This window comes from Balearica regulorum, chromosome 2 (genome assembly GCF_011004875.1).
Source record: "Balearica regulorum gibbericeps isolate bBalReg1 chromosome 2, bBalReg1.pri, whole genome shotgun sequence".
Lineage (NCBI taxonomy): Eukaryota > Metazoa > Chordata > Aves > Gruiformes > Gruidae > Balearica > Balearica regulorum.
This window is the reverse complement of record NC_046185.1, coordinates 19,980,346-20,004,871: the sequence shown is the minus strand read 5'-3', so window position 1 is coordinate 20,004,871 and position 24,526 is coordinate 19,980,346. Positions and strand designations below refer to the sequence as shown.

The 24,526-nt window shown below is 39.1% G+C and overlaps 1 protein-coding gene across 1 annotated transcript in view; it reads left to right on the top strand.

The window, feature by feature from the left end:
* Window positions 1–3,397: 3,397 nt before the first annotated feature.
* The window catches only part of EMC2 (ER membrane protein complex subunit 2), a 45,180-nt gene continuing 24,051 nt past the window's right edge, over window positions 3,398–24,526 (top strand). The window contains exons 1-5 of the mRNA XM_075743488.1: window positions 3,398–5,761; window positions 12,148–12,261; window positions 15,702–15,766; window positions 20,036–20,121; window positions 22,338–22,395. Of these exons, the coding sequence (XP_075599603.1) occupies window positions 5,722–5,761; window positions 12,148–12,261; window positions 15,702–15,766; window positions 20,036–20,121; window positions 22,338–22,395 (363 nt within the window). The 5' untranslated portion in view covers window positions 3,398–5,721. The remainder of the gene's footprint in view (window positions 5,762–12,147; window positions 12,262–15,701; window positions 15,767–20,035; window positions 20,122–22,337; window positions 22,396–24,526) is intronic.

Sequence of the window (24,526 nt, the reverse complement as noted above, 5' to 3'; positions counted from 1 at the left end):
ATTGGCCAAGCAGCCTGGAACAGTTCGTAAGGAAAATGAGGGGATGTGACAAATAACAAGGTATACATTGCCACTAAGCTTCTAAGAAGTCAGAGCAGGAGAAGGGCTGGAATTCCTAGAAAAATGAATATGGAAGCTTCAAACCTCACAAGCCTACCCTAGTCACAGCAGAAACTGGCAGCATGCAGTTGTAAGCATCGCGTAAAACACACATGTGAATACTAAACCATCTTTACAGTGATACGGTTAAACACAGGAATAAGGACTTTCAAGTTGGCCAATTAGATTGTTTGTGCATGAATGGGAGGTAAGTCCTTTGTTTCCCTTTGGGAGTTTAGGTAAGCTACATCAGCTCCCTATATTTTGATTTTCTCATCTCTAATGCCGAGTGCCGTACACCTTTCCCACGGGTTCTGAAGGGCATAGACAGAAGCCTCTTATTTCCCTCAGTATGAGGAGACACCTCACTCCAGAAATGGTATGGAAGTCATTTTTGCCTCTCCTGAAGCAAGAATGGATTAGCTACCACTGACAAGGTGTCATCATCGTTTTGCCTTGGCAGGTATGATAAGCAGTCCCTGTTTCCACTCTGGTTTACCTTTCTTTTCAAGGATAGAAACACAAACCACTGTATCCATGAATGAAACATGCTGCCCTGCAAAGACATAATTTCCCATCCAAGTGCAGTCATTGACCTGACAAAAGCACCTCGGAAACATTGCAAAAATAATGAGATATAGCTGAACACAAGGAGATAACTTGGAGAAAGGAACAAAATTAATAAATAAGGATTGGGGGAAAGCACAGGAGAATTCTTTGTGAGACAGACATGAGGTTCAGAAATGAGAAGATTTTTAAATGGTCAGGATGTCAGGAGGGCGTTAAAAAAACATTCTGAGAGCAGACTTCAGCCCAGGGAGAGCGCTGTAATTCCCTTAACTTCAATACAATTTATTTCAAGTCAGTCAAAAAAGACCCCAAATGTATATGACACACTACTGCAGCTATGAGGAGATGAGTAACCGGGCTGGGAGCTGGAGAGGTGAATGCAGGAGGGAACATCCGACTCCTCTCGGCCGCAGGCCTAGAGGCATACAGCTGCCTGTGGTGGCCCCCACCACCCTCGAAGGAAGTCCATGGGACCTGCTCAGCTGCAGACACCAGCCCCCAGCACTCCCTCTGCCTCTTCCCCATCCACTTCTCCTACAGCCGATGGCTCGGGAGCACTGGCACGTCTGCTGCCCCAGGCGAGGGGCTCTCTCTGGTCCCGCCACTTCTTGTCCTTGCTTCTTGTGCAAGAAAGAAGTACTCATCCTGGCCAAGACACTTAGTTATTGTGCTCTGCCCTTAGAGAGGTATTCTTGCTTGCTACAAGCAAGCACGAGACTGCGGAGCCCTGCAGGCCTGCTTAAGCAGAGCGGTGCATTTGTGCTGCCTGGGGAGCAGAAGAGAAATTGGATGAAAACTGTGGCATTAGGTCGGCTGGTAATTTGCACACATTGCTCCCTCCTGCGCCCGGCACCGCTGGCAAGGACTGGGGCGGCAGAGCCTGACTCTGCCCCTCTCCCAGGTGGGCTGGCCCCGTTCTTGGTGTCCACTGAGAGTAAAAGGAGGACAGCAGGCATGCGGGGTGCCCGCGCTGGCCCCCGGCTATGTCCCAGCCTGACCCCCCCCCCAGCTCCCCATCTGCCCCCACCAAAGGCTACTCCTTACTGCAAATTTGTTCACTTTAGCTACAGGAAATAACAGCTTCCAAGGCTACATTTAAGCTTCTGCAATGTGTTACTATTAATGGATTCTTATATTTAATTAGTGCCCACAGGATCTAGTTAAGACTGTACAAAAATTCTTAATGAAGCACTCGGAGAGCTGTCTTTGGGACAGCAATTTCAAGCTTGTATATACTTAGCCTATGAATGCTAAAAATGAAGCACATATTACTTTATCATATGAACTCAGAAACTTGGATCTCTGGTGTTTGTTCTCTTCACTGCCATTTTAAAATCAATCTCGGGAGGCTCTCACGATACAGAGTATCAAGCTGTAGAGGAAGTGCTGCTCGACTTACTTAAGGATTGTTAACGTTGTCAATTCATCAAGTTGATTTATATTTCTTGTTTTCCCCAGCTTTCCAAAAGCATCTCCTCTTTGCCTTTATTCATGGCATGCTGAATGATGTAATTCTGGCAGCGTTCTCCATTTGTGAGTGTCAATAGCCAAGAAGATTTATAGCTTAAGGATAAAAACCTCATCCAGCTATGGTCTCCTCTTGTCCTTTAGTTTAGGAGTCAGAAAGAGGGAATTCATTTTAAATTGACTACAAATACTAATGCTGAATTACAAATTCAAAATGTTACTGCTTTGCTACATATGTTCCAATATATAATAGTTTGCACTAGTCAAAATAAGGAAAAACCCTCCAAATTTTTCAGGATGACTTACAAAATTTTTATTTGGCTTTTCTTATTTGTGGTGATGCTGTGATAAAACTTAAAATCATGTTAAAATGTTCTCCTCTATATATTACCTGCCATAGTAATTCCCTTGAAGCAAATTTATTCATTTATTTTCTTACCTATTTTTCTTTCACGTTGGGAAATTTTAGACTTGAGGTAAGAAAATATCTGAAGTTCCAATGTTAATAAAGGATTGCCAAGTAGGATCAGGCTCAAAGGCACCTACATTAAAGCACAGAGTCCTTAAAAGTCGTGTGATTCGATTTTCTTGAATTTGCTGTATTTCTCATCCACTAATTTATCTTCTGGGACACATCTTTACTGCTACTGTACAAGTTAATATTATCTGTAAATGCTCCATACATAAAATGAAGTTTGTCCATACTCTTGCACAGAGGCAAAGTGCATCATAACAAGCAAATGAACCATTTGGTTCACACAGAAGACAAATTATCACTTTATTAATTCACAGTATACATGGATCCTACACGTGTACATTCTTCCTTGTGCCACGCTGTCCTGGAGTTGTTTTCTCCTATCTCCTATGTACCTGAAGGATGAAGGTAAATGACATTCTGCTTCCTTCGTAGGTGTCACTGTCTGAACTGTAATTCTGAATGAATTACTATTGAAATGACTGATGGGTTTCATAATAAAAAAGAAAGGTCTTTTAACAGGAAACTGAGCAAAAAAGGATATTTGGTAATTTTTTTTTTTTTTTCATTTTCATTTGGTAGTATGTAGAGTTAGCTGTGATGATACCTACAAAAAGCTTATGGTGAGTTTTCTGCATTTGTAAATAGTCCCGTCAAAACACCTTGCATTTACCACTATTATGTGAGATTGGATCACTGCCTTTCCAGTTAGCTCCTGCAGAAGTGGCACAAGAGCAGAACATAACAGATCCAGAAAAGAGATTTCATATGACTGCTGCCTTTTTAGAGCATTTTAAGTTTTATTAGCAAAACACTTTGAATGAAGTGATGGAGCTTCCTAGCATTATAAAACAGCTTTCAAAACCATTGTTTTAGTTCCGAAGAAGAGAAAGCTTAATACCCAAACCATTTCTAACTATAACAGTATCTGGCATAACGGGATATTGGAACAATAATTCCCGGCTCTTGATGAGTGTGGATGGTTTCCCCTTCCACAGTAAGAGCAGAGGAATGTAGTGGAAGGGTCAGTTTCGAGCTCGGCAGAACAGGGCGTGTGTGATTTTTAGGCAAGTTGTTCAAGACTACATCCAAGAAAGGCAGCAGGCAACACTTACAGTACACAACTTGAGGATCAAGTCTCCTCTTACAGCACAGGTGGAGGGCTGCACGTCTTAGGAAGCAATCCAGCATAACTGGGGAGCTGTCTAAATCTAGCTAGCAGAGATCAGAGTTATCGCCGAGCACCGTGACTGGACCAAGCGCCTGTGAGGTACTGTCTCCTGCCTCCTGCCGAGACAGAAAGCTGCAGGCGGGTGCAGAAGTGCAGAGCTGGATGTCTGGGGAACTGAAAGTCCGAACCCCTCCCCAACACTTCAAGCACACATTTCTCAGTTCCTTCAGCATTCAGTGGCAGCTGACAGGGCTTTTAGAAGGATCAAAATTTTGGATTTATATGCTTAAAAGTTCTGTCTGCATCCTACATTAGGCATTACAGCTAGCTCAGCCATCCAGCGGCACTGAACTCTGCATGCTAATTTTTCATTTTACCTCAGCTATCTCAGTGTTACCCTGTAATGTGCCGAGCAGGTGTGTGCTAAATGCTTTATAGATCTGGCACATCATAACCATTCTGCATTCATTCATTCACCTGTAAAACAGGAGTAATAGTTCCCTACCCAGAGGAATACTATGATAATAAATACATAAATGTTTTGGAAATGTTCAGATAATAGGCACTGGCATTGTAAAATTATCTGGAAGTACAGCTGTGCTATACAAGGTCTAAATAATTCAGTGATTTAAATGATCAAAACCCACTTTCGAGGGAAGAAAAATTAGACATACACTGTCTTTCTAGACCACCATTTGAATTCCAGTTGAGGCCTTTTAACTGTTGAAGTCATTACATGTAATTACACTGTAGATTGTATTAAGAATTTGTAGTTTATTCTACTTCAGGGGAAGCAAAACAATAAATACAGAAATAGTTTTCTTCATACTAGGGTACATTTGTTGATGGATCTAGGGGATTAATTTTGAGTGTGGAGTCTGAGGCATTTCCCAGAAGACATCTTGTCAGAGTCGAATGTCAGACAAGTAAGTTTCTAGTGATATTTTCTAAAATCCAGTTCTTTAGCATACATGAAGTTAAAAATCCATCACCATTTTTTTAACATCTTCAGCAGAGATACATTTATTTCCTAACAACATAGGATTGAAACTGGGAGCCTTCTTTACTAAGAAACGCTTCTTCTCTGTGACTGGTGGTCAGCAGAAGCCACAGTGTTGGAAGATAAATGCCAGAGAGGAGACAGAGGTGGGCACGGCTGGCAGCGGGTCCCTGACCCCATTCCTGTCTGTTCCTGGGCTTCTCCCACTCACGGCCAGGAACGTGTCACTGCCGTGGTTCGCGGCACACGGGGTGGCTGGGGCAAACACAGAGACACGGACCGTTCATCCTCGTCTCCAGAAGGAACACACTGCCACTTCACGACCTGCAAAGAAACCAAAGCGGGCACCTCCTCAGGCAGTGTGCATTCGAGGTGTAAAACTCTGCACCACGTGAACTGGATTTGAAAAGTTTACAAGGATTATAAAGTAAGAGAAATTAATGAGCAGCCCATAGTGCCATGTCCTGTTCTGGAAAACCCAGCAGCAACTCTGCATTTTGTTTCAGCTAAGCCAGGCCGCTGCGGCTGCAGGCAGGACAAGCACGGGGTGCCAGGGAAAAGGCAATCACACCTCTTCCCTGCTCACTGCACGCTCGAAGCAAACACACACTAAACCCCACAGCCACGACGGGACAAGTACCAGTTTTTTAACTCTCCGTCCCTGCCAGCCCAGGTCTTCGGGGACTCGTGTCCTGCGGGTTTAGGGCGTCTCCTGCCTGCCTCGCCTGTGGGGGAAGGAGGCTGCCGGAGCCCCTCGGCCGCCCCGGCGGGATTGCGCAGGCGGCCGGCGCTCAGGTGGGCCGGGCGCGTCAGGCGGCCCCGTGCCCCGCCGAGCCGCTGCGCCGGGCCGGGCCTGCTCCACTGCGGGACGCCGCCCGCCCTCCCCGCCAATGACGGCCGGGGCCGTCACGCCAGCGCGTCACGCGGGCGGCCGCCAAGATGGCGAAGGTGTCGGAGATGTACGACGTGACTTGGGAAGGTAACGTCGCGGCCAGCCGGCGGCCTCCCGCCTGGAGCCGGGGCCGGGCCGACCGAGCCCCGGGCGCAGGGTGGGGGCGGTGGTGTCCGCACCTGCGTGGTGCCCCCGGAGCCTCGCTGCGCGGCGGACCCGGGGCAGGCCGGCGCCTGCGCCCCGGCAGTCAGTGCCGGGCGGTGACGGTACCCGGGCGGGGCCGGGTGGCGGCACAGGAGGGTAGGGCGAGGGGGCCGCGGTTCTGGCAGTTGCCGGGCTCCGCGGGCCGTGGGTGGCCGGCCGGCACCAGCGGGGCGGCGTTGCTGGAGAAGCGGAGTCGGCGACCTGTGCTCAGCCCCTCGCTGATCCCGGGTCTGCCGGCTCCTGACGCGCACATCGCCCAGGGAGGGCCCCGAGCCTGTCCCGGGTGCGCTGTGGGGTGAGCTTCCCTGCGGGGGTGCCCTCCCCGAGCGCCGCCACGGGCGGGGGCCCTCCGGCCGCTGGCCCCGCTTTGCGGGCACGGGCCCCCGTTTCCCCAGAGGCTGGCGGCGGGGCGTTCCTCCCACCCTGCTTCCCGACCCCCAAAATACTAATACAGCACTAATACAGGGAAAAAATGGCCCCTTGGCTGGGTCAGCAGTTTGTGTCTTAGCTCAACTTTTGAAGGGCCTGAAAATTACATGTTTTCCTAAAAGTTCGTTGTGAGCATTGTGGAGGAGCTCCTAGAAGCTGTGGAAGGACATAAAAGTTTTTGAAAATCCTGCTCCCCAGGTCTTTGTACCTTTCATATCTTTGGTCATAATGATTATTTATTATTGACGTTCTCAATGTTTCTTCTCTCGTAAGCAGTACATGTTCAAATGTGAGCTTATACAACACTTGAGGCCATTACAGTCTTCTATCAGGAATAAATTAATAACTTTGGCCATGAAGGGAGAACCTTTGCTTTGGTGGTCCAATATATTTACAAACTACAGTAGAGAACGTAAAGCAGACAGAAACTGTGTGGTCTTCTGTTTTTTATTTATGTACTGCTACTCTGTGAAGAAATAATTGAGCAATAGAATAATTCCGTGAGCATAGATTATCAGAAATATCGCCCATGCTGTCTTTCTTGCACTTTTTTCTGTAGGACTCTGAAGCAAAACAAAATGGAATTTGAAATACTCAGTTTTCAGCTCAAATTGCATTGATCTCAGAAGACATTTTAGCTGATATTGAAGAAAACAAAACTGTAACTGTATGATTAAGGATGAAGAAGGAGGCTTTCTTGCCAGAGTGGTCATTGCCTTATAGGTGGTTTTGCTCTGATGTTTGGTTGCATAACCATGATGTCATTAGACTAATTTAACACTTTGGGAAAAGATTGGTTGCCTGTTCTTTTCTTTCTCTTTTGAGAAGGTATGGCGGTGTGAAGCTCAGCTTGGATAGAGAGCAGGCAGGGCACTGTACAGGAAGGGAAGTTGCGTGGAGCATTACTAGTGTTATTGTTGGCCTTTCCCAAAAATTGCTCTAAAACCAGCTTGTGTAAAGAACTTTTCCAGTTTTTATTTTACTTCAACAGAAATAGTTACAAATTCCAGAGATTTAGGGTGGTTTTTTTCTTCCTATTGTTCTCAGATGTCAGTGATGTGAAAAATCTCATTTGTCTTTCCAAGGATGGGTAACGTGCACTGTGGGTGTGTTTCTGATTGTTTTGGCTGAGAGTATCGCAGAGTTGATGTCTTTATCCTCTATTATAAAGGCCAGGTGTAGGATGCTCAAGCTTACTGCTTTTGAACCTGGCTAGTTCATACTGAAGTGAGCGTCCTACTCTTAGAAATAACCTCCATATTCTGTGTCCAAGAGTTTTGATTGACATTTGTGACATTGTGCTAGGAGCATGGTTTTGCATATGGGTGTGTTGAATGTGAGTTTTTTGGGGACTAGCTGGGGAATTTTATCATATCAGCTTCTCAGTTGATATCTTCCAGTTTACATCCAAATGAAAGAGTTGCAGTGTAGGGGAAGATCTGCATTGGTACAGGTGTCTCTCTGCGCTTTAGAAGCACACATTTGAAAAAAATTATGTGGTTCTTTCCCTCTATTTTAAGGGATGCAAAGTAAAGTAAAAATGAGCAGATTCCTGCAACAGATCCTGCGAAGGCTTTTCTCAGAGAAGGAGGCTCTTCCCTCTATTCCCTGTATACCTCAACAGATCCCTGGTACAATGAGGCTTCTCATGAGTGGGGTGATCCCAGCAGCGTTGTGACGTAGTCCCTAGCAAAGAACTTGAACACAGCTCCAGGAATTGAATGTAGCTTATCTTGAATTTGTCTAAAATGCTTAATTTCTATGAAACCAGGTGTATGGTTGATATTAATCTCAAAAAATGTCCTTTATATACTCAATCCTTTCTAAACAAGATGCTTTTTACTTACATATTGCTCAAAGATGAAACTGATTGGAGGTTAGGGAAGAAGAGTAACAAGGCAGATGAAATACAGTTTGTACCTTGCTTCACTTTTCACTCAGGTTCTTTGGGACAAAGGTGGGAGTTTAACAGTGAACAAATTGTACGTTAGGTAAATGCATTGCACAGGTGGTTAGGAAAGACAATGGAAAATAACTCTGATTTCCACCATTGGAGATGATGTCTTTATTTTTTCTTTCTTTACTTTGTCTGCAGCTGTGTCTTGAGCTTTGAAGTGTATTTTTAAACCTGTGGAGCAGGAAACTTCAGGATCTTGATCAGTAGACTTAGATGATCCAAATGTGGCTTCAGGGTGCTATTGTATTAAGAGAAATGTTTTATGTGGGCATGCATCATATATTTTATAGTTTATTTATTTGAGACCCAGGTGATATCTTGCTCCTCTTTTTGCCACTGTTGCTAATTATCCTGTAGAAAATGGCATTCTGTTTCTTGCTTCCTTCATATTTACAAGAATTAGAAACTATGTGGAGTGACAGGGAGCCAAGAATTGCAAGTCTGGCAAAGAAGCATGATGTAGTAGCTTAGCACATCAGTCGTAACTGATGATGCAAAGCCTCTTGTTAGGACCCTCTTAAGCCATGTAGAACTTTATGGAGACTGCTCATAAATATTTAACATGGTTTCAGTGATACATTAAAGATTAATTTGGCTTCTAAGTGGAAATATTTAAGAAAGAAAAAAAAAAGAAAAATACATTGTATAGCTCATTTTAGGAGCAGGTTTTGTAGCACACAAGTTGGCTTGCATGTGCAGAATTAGCATGATCTGCAAACAAGAAGCAGTCATGATAGTCAAGAACTAATAAAATTACAATTTGCTTGCATAGAAAACTCATCTGACATGTTGTCAGCATTGGACAGAATAACCAGGTTTTCTTTTCTTTCTCTACCTTGCACAGAAGCATAATAACGTTAACATCTCAAACCCAGCTAAAACGAAGCCGTGACTTTTGGCTACTGGTAGATGGGACTTCTGGAGACCTTTGAATGCTGCCATGGCAATTCTTGTTCCAGTCAATAATTCTTGACTGGATATCAAAACCAAAAAGAGAAAGGGATGGCATATTCTCTAAACTAGATTTCTTTTAATATAAATTGAAATCAAGTGAAAGGAATGTTTCGGAAGATTTTGCATAGCTCATGATGACTGATGCTTAAATTACTTAAGTTTTCTGGATCATTAAATTACTATTACTATTTTCTGTATTAAAAATTGTGCTGCTTAAGTAGTGGCATGCTATGAGTTTTTGTTACATGTTAATGTGAGACTTTTTTCAAGGAATTCTTTGAAATTTTTGAAAATATCATAAAATTATTATAAGATGAAATTTAACAGTCTATGTGAGACCATTTTCTTGCAAATGTATGTATCGAGGAACATCATCTATAACAAAGAGAATCCCAAATTAATTTTAAAAGTGAACACTTCTATCTTTAGTGTCTTTAGTTGTTAGAGTACACTTTAGACGACAAAATTGGTTCCTTCCTATGACTTAGAAACTGAATTCGCATTTACTTTCTGTGGACAGACTCTATGAAATAGAAAACAATGTAACATTTTATCTCTGTCATAATCTGTGTGCAATTAAATGTTGGTGCGATGTTTTTGTTGTGTTCCATGCTGTGTTTGCTTGCTTTTAGGTATTCCTGCTTTTTAGTTGTAATCAAAGGAACAGATGGATTTTATATATGAATTTAAGGGATTACAACAGGCAAAGGTGAGATGCTGGGATGTTAGTTGAGGCCACTTTGGAAGCTGAGTTGTTAGGGTTAAAGGCAGCAGCCGCAGTGCCCAGCTGAGCTGCCCTTGCCTCCGCCTGCACCTGCAAAGGACCCGTCAGGCGTCCGGGTGAGGTCGGGGGTCTGGAAGGCCGCAGAGAGCAGCCGCCAGGCCGTCACACACCCTGTGCCTTTAGGTAAGCTGGGTGGATTGGTGAGGTTTTTTTGGTTTGATTGATATTTTGTATGACTCTGTGTATGAGATGTCTCTAATGTACGTCTGTCCTAATAGGGCTAACTTCCTTCATTTCATCAGGTGCTTTTAGATACCAAGGAAAAGTATGATCCAACTAAACAGTGGAAGTATAAGTAATTATAAGAAGATTACTTCATATCTGGGTGCTCAGACCAAATTAGCTGACACCGTAACAGACACAAAAATAAAACACAGGTTATTTCTTGTGGCTTCCTGTAGACTGCTTGCATGTTTTTAGGGAACAACAAACATTGTGGCAAGTGCCTCTGCTCCTTGAACTTGTAATGTTTTGATTTATATCTGTAAAGCTTGCTACAGAACCTAAGACTACAACAAATATATCAATTGCTGGGGACCTGCCTATATACGTGACAGCAGTAATTGTTGTTAAAACTAGATGTTTCTTCAAATTTTTTTTTTCTAAAATCTCCAATTTCTACTATTCAGCTTTGTATTATGTGCTGTATGTAGATTTGCCTCCAAGACTTAAATTGTTGGCTGACTCTCTTGAAAGCTTTTGTAGTAAAAAATTCATGAAGTTTGACAACATTGTAAAAAACCTTGCGTAAGTTTTACTGCAGTTTTTAGCATTTTCTTTCTTTTACCTTTTACTTAAAATTCAGTATTTCTGAAACTAACGAGCCTCTTGATAGATTCATATGAATGAGAACATTTACTTTTACTTTGTTTTTTGGTCATCAGCTGATACACTATTCTCAGTTCTGTGGTTTTTTTCTCCTTCGCTGTAAATGCTGTATGTGTGATGAATGGTAGATGTACGTTCTGTTATTCATAAATCAGACACTATTCCATTTGGAATCACACTGGAATGGAGGCATTGGTAATTTCCCGGTAAATGAGTAGGTAGAAATCAGACAGCTTATTTATTTTTATGGGTTTAGCTTGTCAGCTTTTGTGAATGTTTGTGTTCTCTCACATTCTTGCTGTCTAACTTTGAATTTCCAGGGACCATCATGTGTCTAGAAACATTTAACTTTACCCATGCATATGAAATGTAACCCTGTGGTGGTTTTGGTTGAATTTCAAAGTAGAAAATGTAGCACAATAACAGTGTTATGAGCGATCCGAGATCACTTCAGGTAGATGGAAGAAAGTTCAGTGCTTAATTTTTACTGTCAGTTATGTTAACTATGCATTTTGAAGTGCAAGAAAAACTGACAGTGTTTAGATCTATCGTTGTGTTTGTTTTTTCCAGCTGTTGTAAAGTTTAAAAAAAATACTGGCAACCGTTGTTGTGGTACCTTCGTATTAGTAAAGACACTATCTATTAATGGGAACTATTTTCCGTATGTTTCCTCAAATTTTTCTTGTATATGGAACATCTACATGTATATAAATGTATATGTGTATATAAAATCACATCCTTAGCAATTTCCTGATCCGGAGGATAAATAAAACCTAGACTAGGTAGTGCTCTCTAGCTGACTTCATGAGTATGATTGCTCTCTTGGAGATCTGATTCATAATAAATGTACTCTTAGAGCAAAAATCCTAATGTTAAAATAAACTGTCTTTTCTATCTTACCTAGATAAACAGTGATAATTTTTATACTTTTGGGTGCTTCCCTGGTATAGAAGCATTCTTCTATTCTTCTCTTCCATCTCTCCCTTTCTTGAGGCTCCTTTCCCTTGGAGCGTGTAGATTCACAGAGTTTTGCTTACGGGGTTTTTACGATCTATGTTACTAACCTGAGAGACTGCAAACTTAGAAGTTGAATCGATTATATTACAGCTTAAGCATGGTTTGTGTGATACGGTTTCAGAGGTCTGATACACCTATCTGTTCTCTAGTAGTTTTCTATAGTAGAAGTCACTTTTTTAGATCTATTGCTCTCTAAACCCATTGTTCATATGCATATTTTCCAGAAATAAAATTCAAATTCCAGTACTATCTGGAAATCTCAAAATTTTCTTTTTATTTTTTCCTCCCCTTTGCCCCTAGATATGCGTGATAAAATGAGGAAATGGAGGGAAGAAAACTACCGAAACAGTGAACAGATAGTAGATGTTGGAGAAGAGTTAATTAATGAATACGCATCTAAACTTGGAGATGACAGTAAGTAAAAAATCATTATTTTTGAAGCTTCTATTATCTGATTTTGTTTTCTCTTTTCAGTCGCTATTTTGTACTTCTGTGTTGCCTTTCTGTATCTGCTGATGTTCATTAAATGTATATTACTTTCTTAGTCTAATACGCTGCCAGAATTCCTAGATGTTATTTCTTTTCCAAATGTGGGCTGCAGCAAAAACAGATGGAAGAATTACCTCCTAGAACTCTTGGTTTGCTAGATTAGTAGTTAGACCATTATGTGAAGACTTAGCGTGAAACTATTACCTAGCTGTCATTTGACTGATTTTTTGTTCTTCAACCCTGTGGCAAAAACTGAAACGTATCTTTTTATAACAGAGAAAGCTATTCCTTAATCAACTTGAACATACTGCAGGAATTAATATTAATTTATGTTAATTACATATATTAAAAACATTAATATATGTTTTATTATAACATTACATTTGTGATATCATAGTTGAAGGTAAGTCGAAGTTTCCACTATTCATGAAATTATTATTTTCAGGGGATTTTAACTACCTTATACTAATTTCAGTAGACAGAAGCTTGGGTATAACATTTCAGACTAAAAGACAATTGTTTAGAAACATGTCACAATACAATAGTACTCTTTAAAAGCATAAAATAAACCAAAGTATAACAAAATTCTATCAAGATTGTATATGTGTGCATATTAATCTCACACAGGTTTTTATTTTAATGCTGCTTCTTCTTTCTTCTTTTTCCCTTTTTTATAATTCAGGTAATTTAATACAGACATTCTTTAATACATTTCTCTTGTAGTTCTTTCATTTTATTAACTGCTGTTATATAGTCACAAGTAGATTTTAGCAGCCGCAGTAGTGCACTGTATTTATTAATAAAAGTTGCAGTATTCCATATGATTAACTTTGTTCAGTTAGTTAACTTGTAGTAAGTTAACTTTAATTTCAAATACCTAATTACATACAGTGTTCCAGGAATTAAAATCCACGTAGTCATTTCAGAAAGACACTTTGTCTCCTTTTCTTGTCAGATGAGGAATCTTTCAATATTGAGTTTGGGGTTCTGCAGATAGGATTTGGTTTATATCGATGCTTTGCTCTGGTTCTGTCTTGCACCCTCCGAGCTCTAATTCTGTTCTGGAGTTCTTTCCATTGTAAAGAACTTGGCCACTGCAAATGTTGTGCTTTTTTGGATATAAATACATGGATAAACCCCAAATTATCACGTATTGAGGCACCTCTGTGCATAGCAGTGAGTCATGAAGTGTGTTTGGAGATTCAGTGCCTGAAGAAGGTACTGCACTGTGTGGGGGTCTTGCACTGTAACTGAAGGAACTTGTTTGTTTTTAGACTGAATGGATAGGCTTCATACACCCACCTGCAGGAGAGTTGTCCTAGGTTCCCACTGCTTTAGAAGAACTTTGAGAACTAACCTTGGTTTTACTTGCTGCTTACCATGTTGCTAGTAATTTATGGGAACTGTGTTTTAGTAAGAAATTGTTGAGGAGCTTGATACTCCTTTCAAGATCTTAACGATGTCTCTCTGAAACACTGTTCTCGGTAATACAGGCTGAGTCATTCCTTTCCTGTCAGTGTTGAGTTTGCCCTTCTTTTCAAGATGTATATATTTTATTCTTTCATAAACTTGGCATTCAGGATTCATTAGATAAATTAGCTGCAGTATTCCTGAGGTTCTTAGCAAATGTATAGAAGTATCTGAAATTTACTTACATATTTCTATTCTGTTTATTTTTTATTAAAAAAGTAGTAACAGAATGGCAACTGTATACAGGTTTAAAAACAACCAACCAACCAACCACCAAAACAACCCCAAACATGTAATAGACCTAGAATTCCTTCTTGGGTAGCCTCAGAAGGTGAATGAATTGTCTATGATGGATGTTAGTCTTGTTGTTTCATGTGTTTTCAAAAAATACCTGGATATTACAATGGCTAATTTCAAAATGCATATAGAAGGGAAAATAACGAATGCAGTGGGGTAGATTATTTGGATATCTTTGTAACTTGCCTCCTCAGGCAGAAGACATCCACTGTAATTGGGGGGGGGGGAAATTATCATTATTAGTGTTTTTAAAATAAAAATAACTTACTGAATATTCAGTCTAAGGGGCAGGGATACTGTTATCCACATCATAATTTTAATGAAAAGTTGGGATTTTCTTATGGATAAGCAGTAGTCCAAAGCTATAGAGTTGGATTTCAAAGTGGAGGAATAAGACCTTTGATGTTTTGGGGTTTTTTGTTCTTGTTTTTTTAAAGCTTGAACAAGAAAGCCCTAGTACAGATTAGAAAAACACACTCCTCTGGCCTGGATACTTGGTTCTCTTATAAGTTTTCTCTTACCTAATAACTGACACTAACCTGTGCTAGAGTTTGAGTATCAAACTAGAGGTTTGATCGGGTGAGGAGAGCAAGTTCATAAACTATAAAAGTATCTTATTCTTGTGTTTAGATTTTTTTAAAAAATATAATATCTAATTTATATCATGGATATATGTTATCTATATTTTGTCTGTATCTATGTATGTGTTTTTATATTCATGGAAAAAATGTGTACATTATATAATAAAAATAGAATATATGTCTTACAAATAGTTCCAATGGGCAAGAGGGGTTACAGGCAAATTAATGCTTGTTTCTCTTCTTTTATATACTTAGCAAGAAATAGTAATTTCTTTTAAAAATATCAGGAAATCATGTAATATAAACTATTTTTAAAAATGAGAATGTCTTTATTATCTTTACTTTTTATTTCTATTTTACATGTTTTATTTTGGAAGACATTTGCTTCTGTTTCAGTTCTATGAAATACAGGGTGCACCTGATTGGATTTACAGGAGTTCAAAATAGTTAGTTCTAATACTTGCGTTGTGTGTTTCCCTCTATTATAACCTCTCTCTTCTGCAACTTTTATAGCTACACTGTTAAGTTCTTTACATTCAAGACCTTGGTAGGCCTAGAACAGAAATAATGTAATCTGTTACTGATTTAGAGAAATTATTCAAATCCAGGAAGAAGACAACATTTTTAGGACTTTCAGCAGTGAAACAGTTAAGGGAAATTTGTTTTCTTTCTAGCCCAAACGGCTGTTCTCCAGGTCTGATCAGAGAGCAAGTCCTCATGGGGATCTGTTTAGAAGACTGCAGCTATAATGTTAGGAAAAGCAGAGAATTAGACCTTTTTTTCCTTTCAAGATGTCAGAAGATACTTTGTTACTGAAAGCAATAGAATTGCTTAAATGCGTTTTTAATTAATCCCAGGAGTTTCTTAAGATGTCCCTGTTTCAGTAGTGATCCACGGGAGTAGAAGGGGAAAAATACACAGACAGAATTCATTAATCTTATTTACATTGTAGGTGTTTCCCATTATCTTTTAAAAAAAAAATCAATTATCTGCATTTAATGTCTCTTTTGTGTCCAGTTTGGATAATATATGAACAGGTGATGATTGCTGCCCTGGACTGCAGTCGAGATGATTTGGCAATGGTAAGTTTTCAACTTGACTTTTCCCTGAAACTTGAAGTTTTCTTCCTGGGTATCTCTTCCAGATAGTTCTTTGGACAGGATGTTGTATACTCCGTAGCTCGAACTTGTAGAGTATCTATCGAGAAATACACTGCTGGGAAGAAACTACCTCCACCCACCTTCTCTAATGTGTAACTTTTGTTTAGACAGATCATGTCTTTTCCAATAGCCATGAAAATATTTACAGCTACTCTGGTATGGGCTAAATGTCAAGAATAATATTGAGGTTGCCAAACAGTACAGAGAGTGTTTGTTTATTGAAAAACTCTCAAATTATATTGGTTTTTTGAATGTTTTGAGGTAAAAAGTCCTGTCATGCATATCATATAATATGTCATGTTGGCTATCATCAAAGAAAGTCATTGACATATTGGAGCAAATCTTCAAGATGAATAAGGAGCTGGACTGCATAATGTATAAGGAAAGGCTGAGAGATCTGGGTTTGTTAAGTCTTGAGAAAGCTAAGAAGGGATTTTAGTGCTATTTTTGAATATGTCCTAATGGAAGGGTATAAAGAAGGTGGGGACAGATTTTTGTAGATGTGCAGCAAAAGACAAGTGTGAGAGACATAAGCTGCAACAAAGGAAATTCCAATTAGATATTAGGACAAAGTTACTAACAATGGGGTTAGTGAACTCTCAGGGACAAGTGGCACAGAGAAGCTGTGGAATCTCCGTTGGAGATGCTCAGAAAAGGTTTGGGATATGGCCCTGCACTCACTTAGAAGCTGGCTTTGTTTTGAGTGGGGATTTGGAGCAGGTGACCACCAAAGGTCCCTTGCAATCCAAATTATTCAGCAATTCTTGACAAAAATGTTGTTAATGTTAGTTTGTATGCAAATTTATTTGAATTATACAAATAACAATTTAGATAAAATGGTTTATTTAGAACTGTAACAACTGTTCACTAGATTAAAAATGAAAAAACACCGAAGCAAACAAAAAAACCCAACCAAGCTCAGCTAATCCTTTAAAGGCAGCAACTGAAATAGGCAAAAGTGTGTTTTGCAAGCAGAGTTTAATAATCTTTTTATCACTTCTTTACAAAATACTGGGGAAAAAACCCATGAGCTTGTCTTATGCCCTGAAAGTCAGCAAGCTTGAGCTTATTGTAAGTAAAAAGAAAGGTATTTTCAGGAGTCCAGGTCTTTCATGGGGATTACTCTTCCCAGTGCCTTGTTCTCTGTCAGATGGCAAAATACCCCATAAAGTCTTTGAGCTTCATGTGAAGTCATTGGGGTGAAACTTAATGGTGTGTGATATACAAGGGGTCAGACTAGAGGATGTAGTTGGGAGAAGGGCAATTTGAAAGTAGGCAGAGCTAGACAAGTTTATCTTGCATCCCATATGTATATGGTAAAATGGAGTATGCTGGGAAATACGGCACAACACGCCGAACTTGTCATGAACCCACTGAACTTCCCTTTCCTTTGTTCGCCCGAAGAAAATACTGTTGTAGTATAGCTGTCTAAGCAAAAACAAATAGACTTACTGTTTAAATAAATACATTTCTGTTTTCTGATGTATATCTAAAACAGTCTTGGTCTTTATTTTCAGGGTCTTTTTAGGAAGACTTTCACAAAATTGTTGAGGGAGCCAATGTTGAAAGATCAGTTGTGAAACACTATTTATTTTTACTAATCCTGGCAGGGATTTTAAATTTCAATTTCTGTGCCCTCTAAGGAACATTGCTTGAGATGAGGGAGTGCAACATTTTATATGCAGCTCAGAAAGGAGGTTAAAAGCTTAGAGGAAAATGGAAACTTAGATTTTTTTATTATTATTATTTTTTTCAATTTGATTGATTTAGAGTAAAGAAGCAGTTAATTCGAACATGTCAACATCATATGTGGCTTTTTGCTACAGCTGTAGCCCTGAAATAGACAAACAGCTTTGGAACTTCTGTTTTTTAGCAGTGAGGTTTTGACAGCTGTGATGCATTTTGCTTAAGGGTGGGATAGGTCTCATCTGCTCCAAATGAGGAGGCTGAGATGGTTTTCAGAGTCATTTATCTCACTTTTTTCTTTCCTCTTTTTATTACTGTTGTCCTCTCTGTCCTGCACAAAATGACTGTGCGTAATGCATGCCCCTATGGCAGTCAGCCAGTTCTTTCAGGCGCATGTTTTAGTGAAAACACAGACTATTGGCACTGTCAGTGTTTTACATGCTGAAGCCCAGGTTTATATTTCTGTGCCTTTGTCAGACCTTTAAAATTAAAACCCAACATGATTAAAAAAATCAGAAAGCAAATTAACTGCAAATTAAAGTTTCACATACAAATGAGATTTACCATTGTAACTGCTGAGTTTCTTAGAGAATCTCGAAACCAGATTATTGACATAGTGCAGAACCAGTCCTCAAGAACTTAAATTATTATGGAAATTACAGGTTTAAATTTAAAAAGAGAACATTCAGTGCTGCTGAGTCCAGAACATTTTGAAGATATAGCTACTGTAGTTTATTCGTGCACTTTTGTTTCCAAAAGTAATGCAGGGAGTTGTTTGTGACTTCCTCACAACTTTTCAGGTCACTTTATTGTGTCTGATGTTTTAATCGACAGGAGTTTATTTTGGCCTTGTGGCTGCTATATTTCATTGAATAATGATCATGTAGTCAGATCTAATGTGAATAATTCTGGTCTTGTAGTACTTCTGCACTTGAGTGCTACTTCATCAGCTTTTTTTATATTGTCAGTGGGATTTTTCTAGATGTAAAAGTCCATCTACAGGTTGTGGAGTTTCGTATTATTGCAAGTGTTATTTTTGATATTTAAAAATTTTGTTGGAGAAAAGCAGTGTATGTTTTTATACTGAAAATCACTGTCAGGATCCCCAGATCACTAGGATTTATTGTCTGCAAAAGTTCTTTTTAAAATCTAGACGATTGTTTGTATTCTAAAAGCTAGAGTGAAACTACCTTTTTGGCGTTTTATTTAAGTTTTCCTGTCTCTTAAGAATGTTCACAGATTAGTTCAGCCATCATGTAATGTGCTGCTAAGTACGTGTACTTTTTTATGGCAACTTGTCCGAGTAGCAGCAGTTCACCTAGACGTCACTCAAAATGCCAGTAAACTGAATCTTGCTGTGTGAAATTTTATTGTTGAGATCTTGGTTCATGGGAAACTAAGATCATCATGATGAAAATATTCTGTGCTTACATGAGGCTAAGCATTACTTTGATTACTGTTTCCTTTCTCTCTTCCATCTCTTATTTTTTTGCATCTGAGAGATGTGAGTATTTCTCTTTGCTGTGCTCTAGCAATTTGTTTATCTACAGAAACAGAGAGGGAACCTACTGATTTTTACTGATTTGCTTCTGTGTTTTTCCTTTGACCAGTGGATGTGATGAAATTATATAGATAGGCCTCTGCTAGAACCTTAGGTCTGAAAAACAAGTTTATAAACTGAGTTGTATAAATTGATGCCTGGAAAAGGAGGGTTCTGTGTGAAGTGTTTAATGTGATTAAAACCACTGGTCTTTTTGAGAGCCTGAGGACTGTCCTGCCTCCCACCATAATGAGTCAGCTACAAACTTTCCAATGCTATCTAGCCACGTTCATGATAGAGTTAGTTTGCTCTGGGGAAGTTGTGACTCAATCCCTCTACCAAACATCCTTTTTTTTGCTAATCCAGAGAAATCCGCCTGTGATTAATTTCTTTTATCCAGCCCAGGTGTCTCGTTGATTTCAGGAGTTAGAAGCTATGCCTTTCTGCCGGCAGGCTCAACCCAAGCCAGTGACAAACATTTTCTTTGGATTTCAAAGTTTTATTTTAAAAATAAACACAGAGCATAGTATTAACATAGTTTGTTCCATTTTGAGATATCCATTTATTAAAGAAGTATCACATAAGCTCTTACCATCTTTATTTTGTTGTTTTTTTACTGTCTTCTGTTATTATGAGGCAACTAAGGAGACTTTTAATAGCGTCAGAACTGTTTTAATGGATGAGTTCAATTTTCTAGACAAATAACTATTTCCAAGAAGGCCTGATGATCTAACGATAAGTATGGAAGATATTTCTTAGAATTAGTCTTCTAACAGACAAAGTTTCAGTTTCTGAGCTTCTCTTTATCAATACATTTTATTGCTTATTTCAAAAATTGGTATTTGCTTTTACTCAGAAGTGCCATGTTAGGTTCCTCAGTCAAGGACTTTTTTTTTTTTTTTTTAATTTCAAATTCTGTGTGGATAATTATATTCACAATAGTATTTTTGGTTTTATTTGTATAGTTTTGTCTTCAGGAACTAAGGCGGCAGTTTCCTGGGAGCCACAGAGTGAAACGATTAACTGGAATGAGATTTGAAGCTATGGAAAGGTAAAACCTGAATTTTAAAAAAAATGTACTTTCTGTCTGGTGCTTGCTATTTCTTAAAAAGGCATTCAGGCACTATGAAAACATGGCAAAGCAGTGCTGGGCAGTTTCTTTAGAGAAAATAATGGTGTGCACGATCATATTATAATGTTTAGACATTTTTATTGCATTTTTGCATGTACTATGCAATGTTACATTTTTTCAATCTTCCCTTCAGACTTCCTAGGTTAAAAAGATCTCTTAATTGACAGCATAAGTCATTATACAGTAAAACACTAGGCACTTTTTTGGCGAATTCCGTGAGGTATACATTTCATCTCACAGAGCTAGAGCAGTGTATGAAAATCAGTGCCAGCGTTTACCTTCATTGTTCTCCTATGCTCCTAATTACTGCAGGGTGTACCTCTTTTCCCCTGTTTTCTGAGTGTGCAAAAATCCAGTAGACTAGATGTTCCACATTTCACACTCACTTTATGTCAAATACTCATTCATGAAGAATTTCCATTAGACTTAGCTGTCTTTCTCTCTTCATTTGATATAGAGTAGGAAGACAGGGAGAGAATGGCAGCAGATTTCCCCCCTTCCCAAAACCTATTCGGAAGTGCAAAGGATCATAATTCTATTCAGGCTTATGTGACTACACTGAAGATGTTAATGCATGGGAACAGATCTTTGTGGGAGATTACTGCTGCACAAACATTATGTGTTTTTTCAGCATGATGTGAGATTGAGCCACAGTTTGGTGAAAAGTGCTCATAAAAATTCTTGACAAAATGTCTCTGTCAGGTTAGGTCCTTGAGATTGGAGTGTCACAGGAGCAGAGGCATTAACAAAGGCTGAGGTTTCATCTTCACAGACTTTCTCCACAAGTCAGAGGAGAATAAGAGGCTTCAGGTCTGGGCTGTCTTGAACAGGAACCAATCTGCAGGTGCTTTAAGCCATGCTCTGGAAAGCCTAGGGAGACTTAGGCTGGAGTGATCACATGTTCAACTGAAGAAGTGAATTTCTTGTTAAATTCTGAGTGACTTCCAGGAGTTGATAAGATCCTGCCTTCCCCAGCAGCAAGAGGAAACAGTGAGGAACATCCAAGTAGACTGAGACATCCCTGTAGACATTGGCTAGTCAAAAGAATAGTACTCTGGAACTGCATCCCGTAAAGCTGGGATTATGGCCGTCATGTTCAGTCTTGTAAAATACATTGGAAAAAGTAGCAACTAATAGGGAACATGAATACAGCATTTTACAGTGCGTCTGCTCAAGTCTGTAGCAGTCACCTTCTGCTCGGTTTTACTTTTGTGCTGCCTTTCACGTTTGTTCTCGTACCTTCTAGTAACTGGACTGGACAGCCGAGCTGTGCAGATCACAGCGGTAGTACATAAATGGGTGTCCAAGGTGAGAAGGGGATGTGTGGCATCAAAATCAATCAACAATACCTCTGAAAAACTACTTGTCAGACTACATATATGAAGACACAAAGTATGCCATAGTTATGTGGTGATAGCACAACAGCTGTGTAATCAAGTGTATTTTGAATTGAATTGTTTCATTTGTCCAGTCAGAGAGCTGTGTACAGAACCCAGAACACAGAGATATGCTTCCCAGAAGATTTAAAGCATTTATAGCAGCTAGAGTAACCTGTTTCAAGCATACTTCAAAATTCCAGAATTAATTAATAAAACCCATGTAGTGATGGTGGAAAATATTTTCTTTCAAGATTTATGGTATAGTCTAGGGGTGGACTCTTGTGTGAATCCCCCCAGTTTACTGTATGTGGCTGCTTAGACTTGATGAAATTGTAACAGAAGAAACTTTAAGTTTGAAATCAAATTAATTGAAGTGAAAAGTCATTATTTTGGATGGGCTTTCAATTTTGGGGGTTTCTGTTTCTTGGGAGAGGTGAAAGGGAGAGTTGGGATGTGATGGTTGAACCTATTGGGTACAGAAAAAGGAGAACAGATAGGAAAGTAAGAAATTGGGTGTAAAATATATAAGTTGCTGCTGAAACAGTATTCTGTAAAGCAATTACCATGTATTTTTTTTAATTTGGTGACATAAAATACTGCTGTTCATATTCAGCACTCAAGAGAATTTTGTGTGAATATAGTTTGCTTAAATATATTCAATATAAAACATACAGGAGCATTATTAGCTATTGCAAGGACAGTCAAAAAGTCAGTTCTATCTTAGAAAAAATAAATACAAATGATTTCTTTGAACAGGTATGATGATGCTATCCAGTTATATGATAGAATTTTACAAGAAGATTCAACGAACACAGTAAGTTTAAAAGATTTTTCTGAACTGCAGTGGGTTGTTGTTTGAAATTGTGATAACATTTTGTGGGTTTCACTGTGGAAAAATGTGTGTCTGTATTACTGTATTTATTTCTTTTAGTTTCCTAGTATAGTAACCTAAGTTACCTTCATTAGAACAAATGAGATTCATTTCATGATGAGAAGGTGTGATGTAATATCTGCTTAAACCTTGAACGTAGAAAACCGGATTATAACTGGAAATTTTTCCAGCAGTCTTGGTTGGGTTTAGATCGGGCCTTTCAGATTTTCCATTTGCCCTGAATATTCAGTATGTAAAGGACCAATACAGTCTGCCATGTGTCTTTTGTCTTCCTAACGCTTAATCTTAATTAAAGATTAAATATGAGTACACTCAGGTAGTGCTTGAATGGCAGTTAGTTTGATGTATTCTCTGGGACGCTTTACTAGCTTTTGAATCAAAATGCTACAAGGCTTCCCAGTCATATAAAACAAAATCTGAGACAGGCTGTACTTTTCTTTTAAGCACTTTTTGAATACTTGTTGTGTAAGCCACCTTGAGCTATTAGATGCCAAAATTAAAGTCTAGGGAAACTTGTAGCAATATATTTTCATGCATTTTTTTCCGCAAGGACAAAACTAGAAATACGAAGAAACTGTGGAGTTAATTATTGTTAATCGTTGTCTCTTTGAGGCTATGTGTTTGTGTTACTTGGTTGCAAGGAACTGGTTCTCTTTATTGGGTAAACTTCTATGTAAATGTAATACTTGGGCTATTGCAGATGTTTTGGCAGACTCATGTAAACCTTCCTTGGTGCGTTTTGAACCTCTACCTTTCTTCAGTCAGCTTATTTGATGTGGTCTGCTATTCAGGAGGGGAAAACCCACAGAAACGCAGATAACTGGGGGTAATTAGGATATGCCAAAGCTGCATATATATAGAGTGCCATCACTTAAACTAAGTAAACCATTAAAAAAACCCCAGAAAACACATTAAAAAACAAACAAACAAACCCAAAACAACCCAATAAGTAAAAATCACCCAAAGTCACCAAAGCAGAAAGTTATTTTCAAGGCAACACATCTGAAAACGTTAATACCCAGTTAAGCACTTGGATGACAGTGGTAGGTTAAAGTCTGTGCTTTTTAGCGGTGATAGAAGTCAGCTTTTGTGCAAGGGTAAAAAGAACTATTTCAATTCTTCACTCTTATTTTTTGTTCTCCCTTGAGCAGTGCTACTTGAACTATGTTCTGCAAGACAAATGTAGGTGATCTGCAGTTGTCCTTTGAAAGTCTATAATGGTTTTGAGTAGAAGTTTGAGCACAAGGTGTGTAGCTGTCTGCAGTAAATGTTGATGGATTTTATCAGTGTATGGCCCAAAGAGTTTCAGAGACAATTCTTCAGAGTCATGTTAAAACAAGATGGAACCCATCAACAGTGAAGCCACAAGAATAGGTTGCCTAGCTGCACATTTTATGACCTTTTGCTGAAGCCAGTGGAAAATGGAGCACCATATTACAATGACTTCTGTGAACCACAGATCTTGAAAGTGTACATTCTTGGCAGTTCGACTCTTCAGCTGTCTCAACATGGCTAACATCATTGGAGTGATTCGTGGGATAGTTTTGTAAAACAAAATGATATATTTAAATAAGTAATAGGCATGACTATTACCTAATTTGGATTTCCTCCTTAAGAAAATCATAAAGATCCATAAAACGCTACTATTTAGAAGCATGAGATGTAAATATTAGAACTGCTGCATGATTTATTGGATTTCTTAAGATCTGAGAACAGAGGTGGAGTGTTAAATGCAAAGCAAAGGTTCCTTGCTATGTAACCGCAGAATAGATTGGCTAAGCCTTGCATGTGAAGAGTGAAAGTTAAATAGAAAGTTTTGATAAATTGTCATGTACACATTTCTTTGTGTCTTTTACCTGTTAATTATTTCCATGCACACATGTGGCTGCTGTAGGAAAATAAATATTTCAAAATTTAAAAAAAAAAACCTGTTGCCGAGTTTGTCTTGGCACTCACCTTACCTTATAGCAATTTCTTCTGGTCTGCTGACACATGGAGTTGCTTATATACATTAAATGTTTTGGCAAGTGCTGTAAGTGAAACATAGACATTT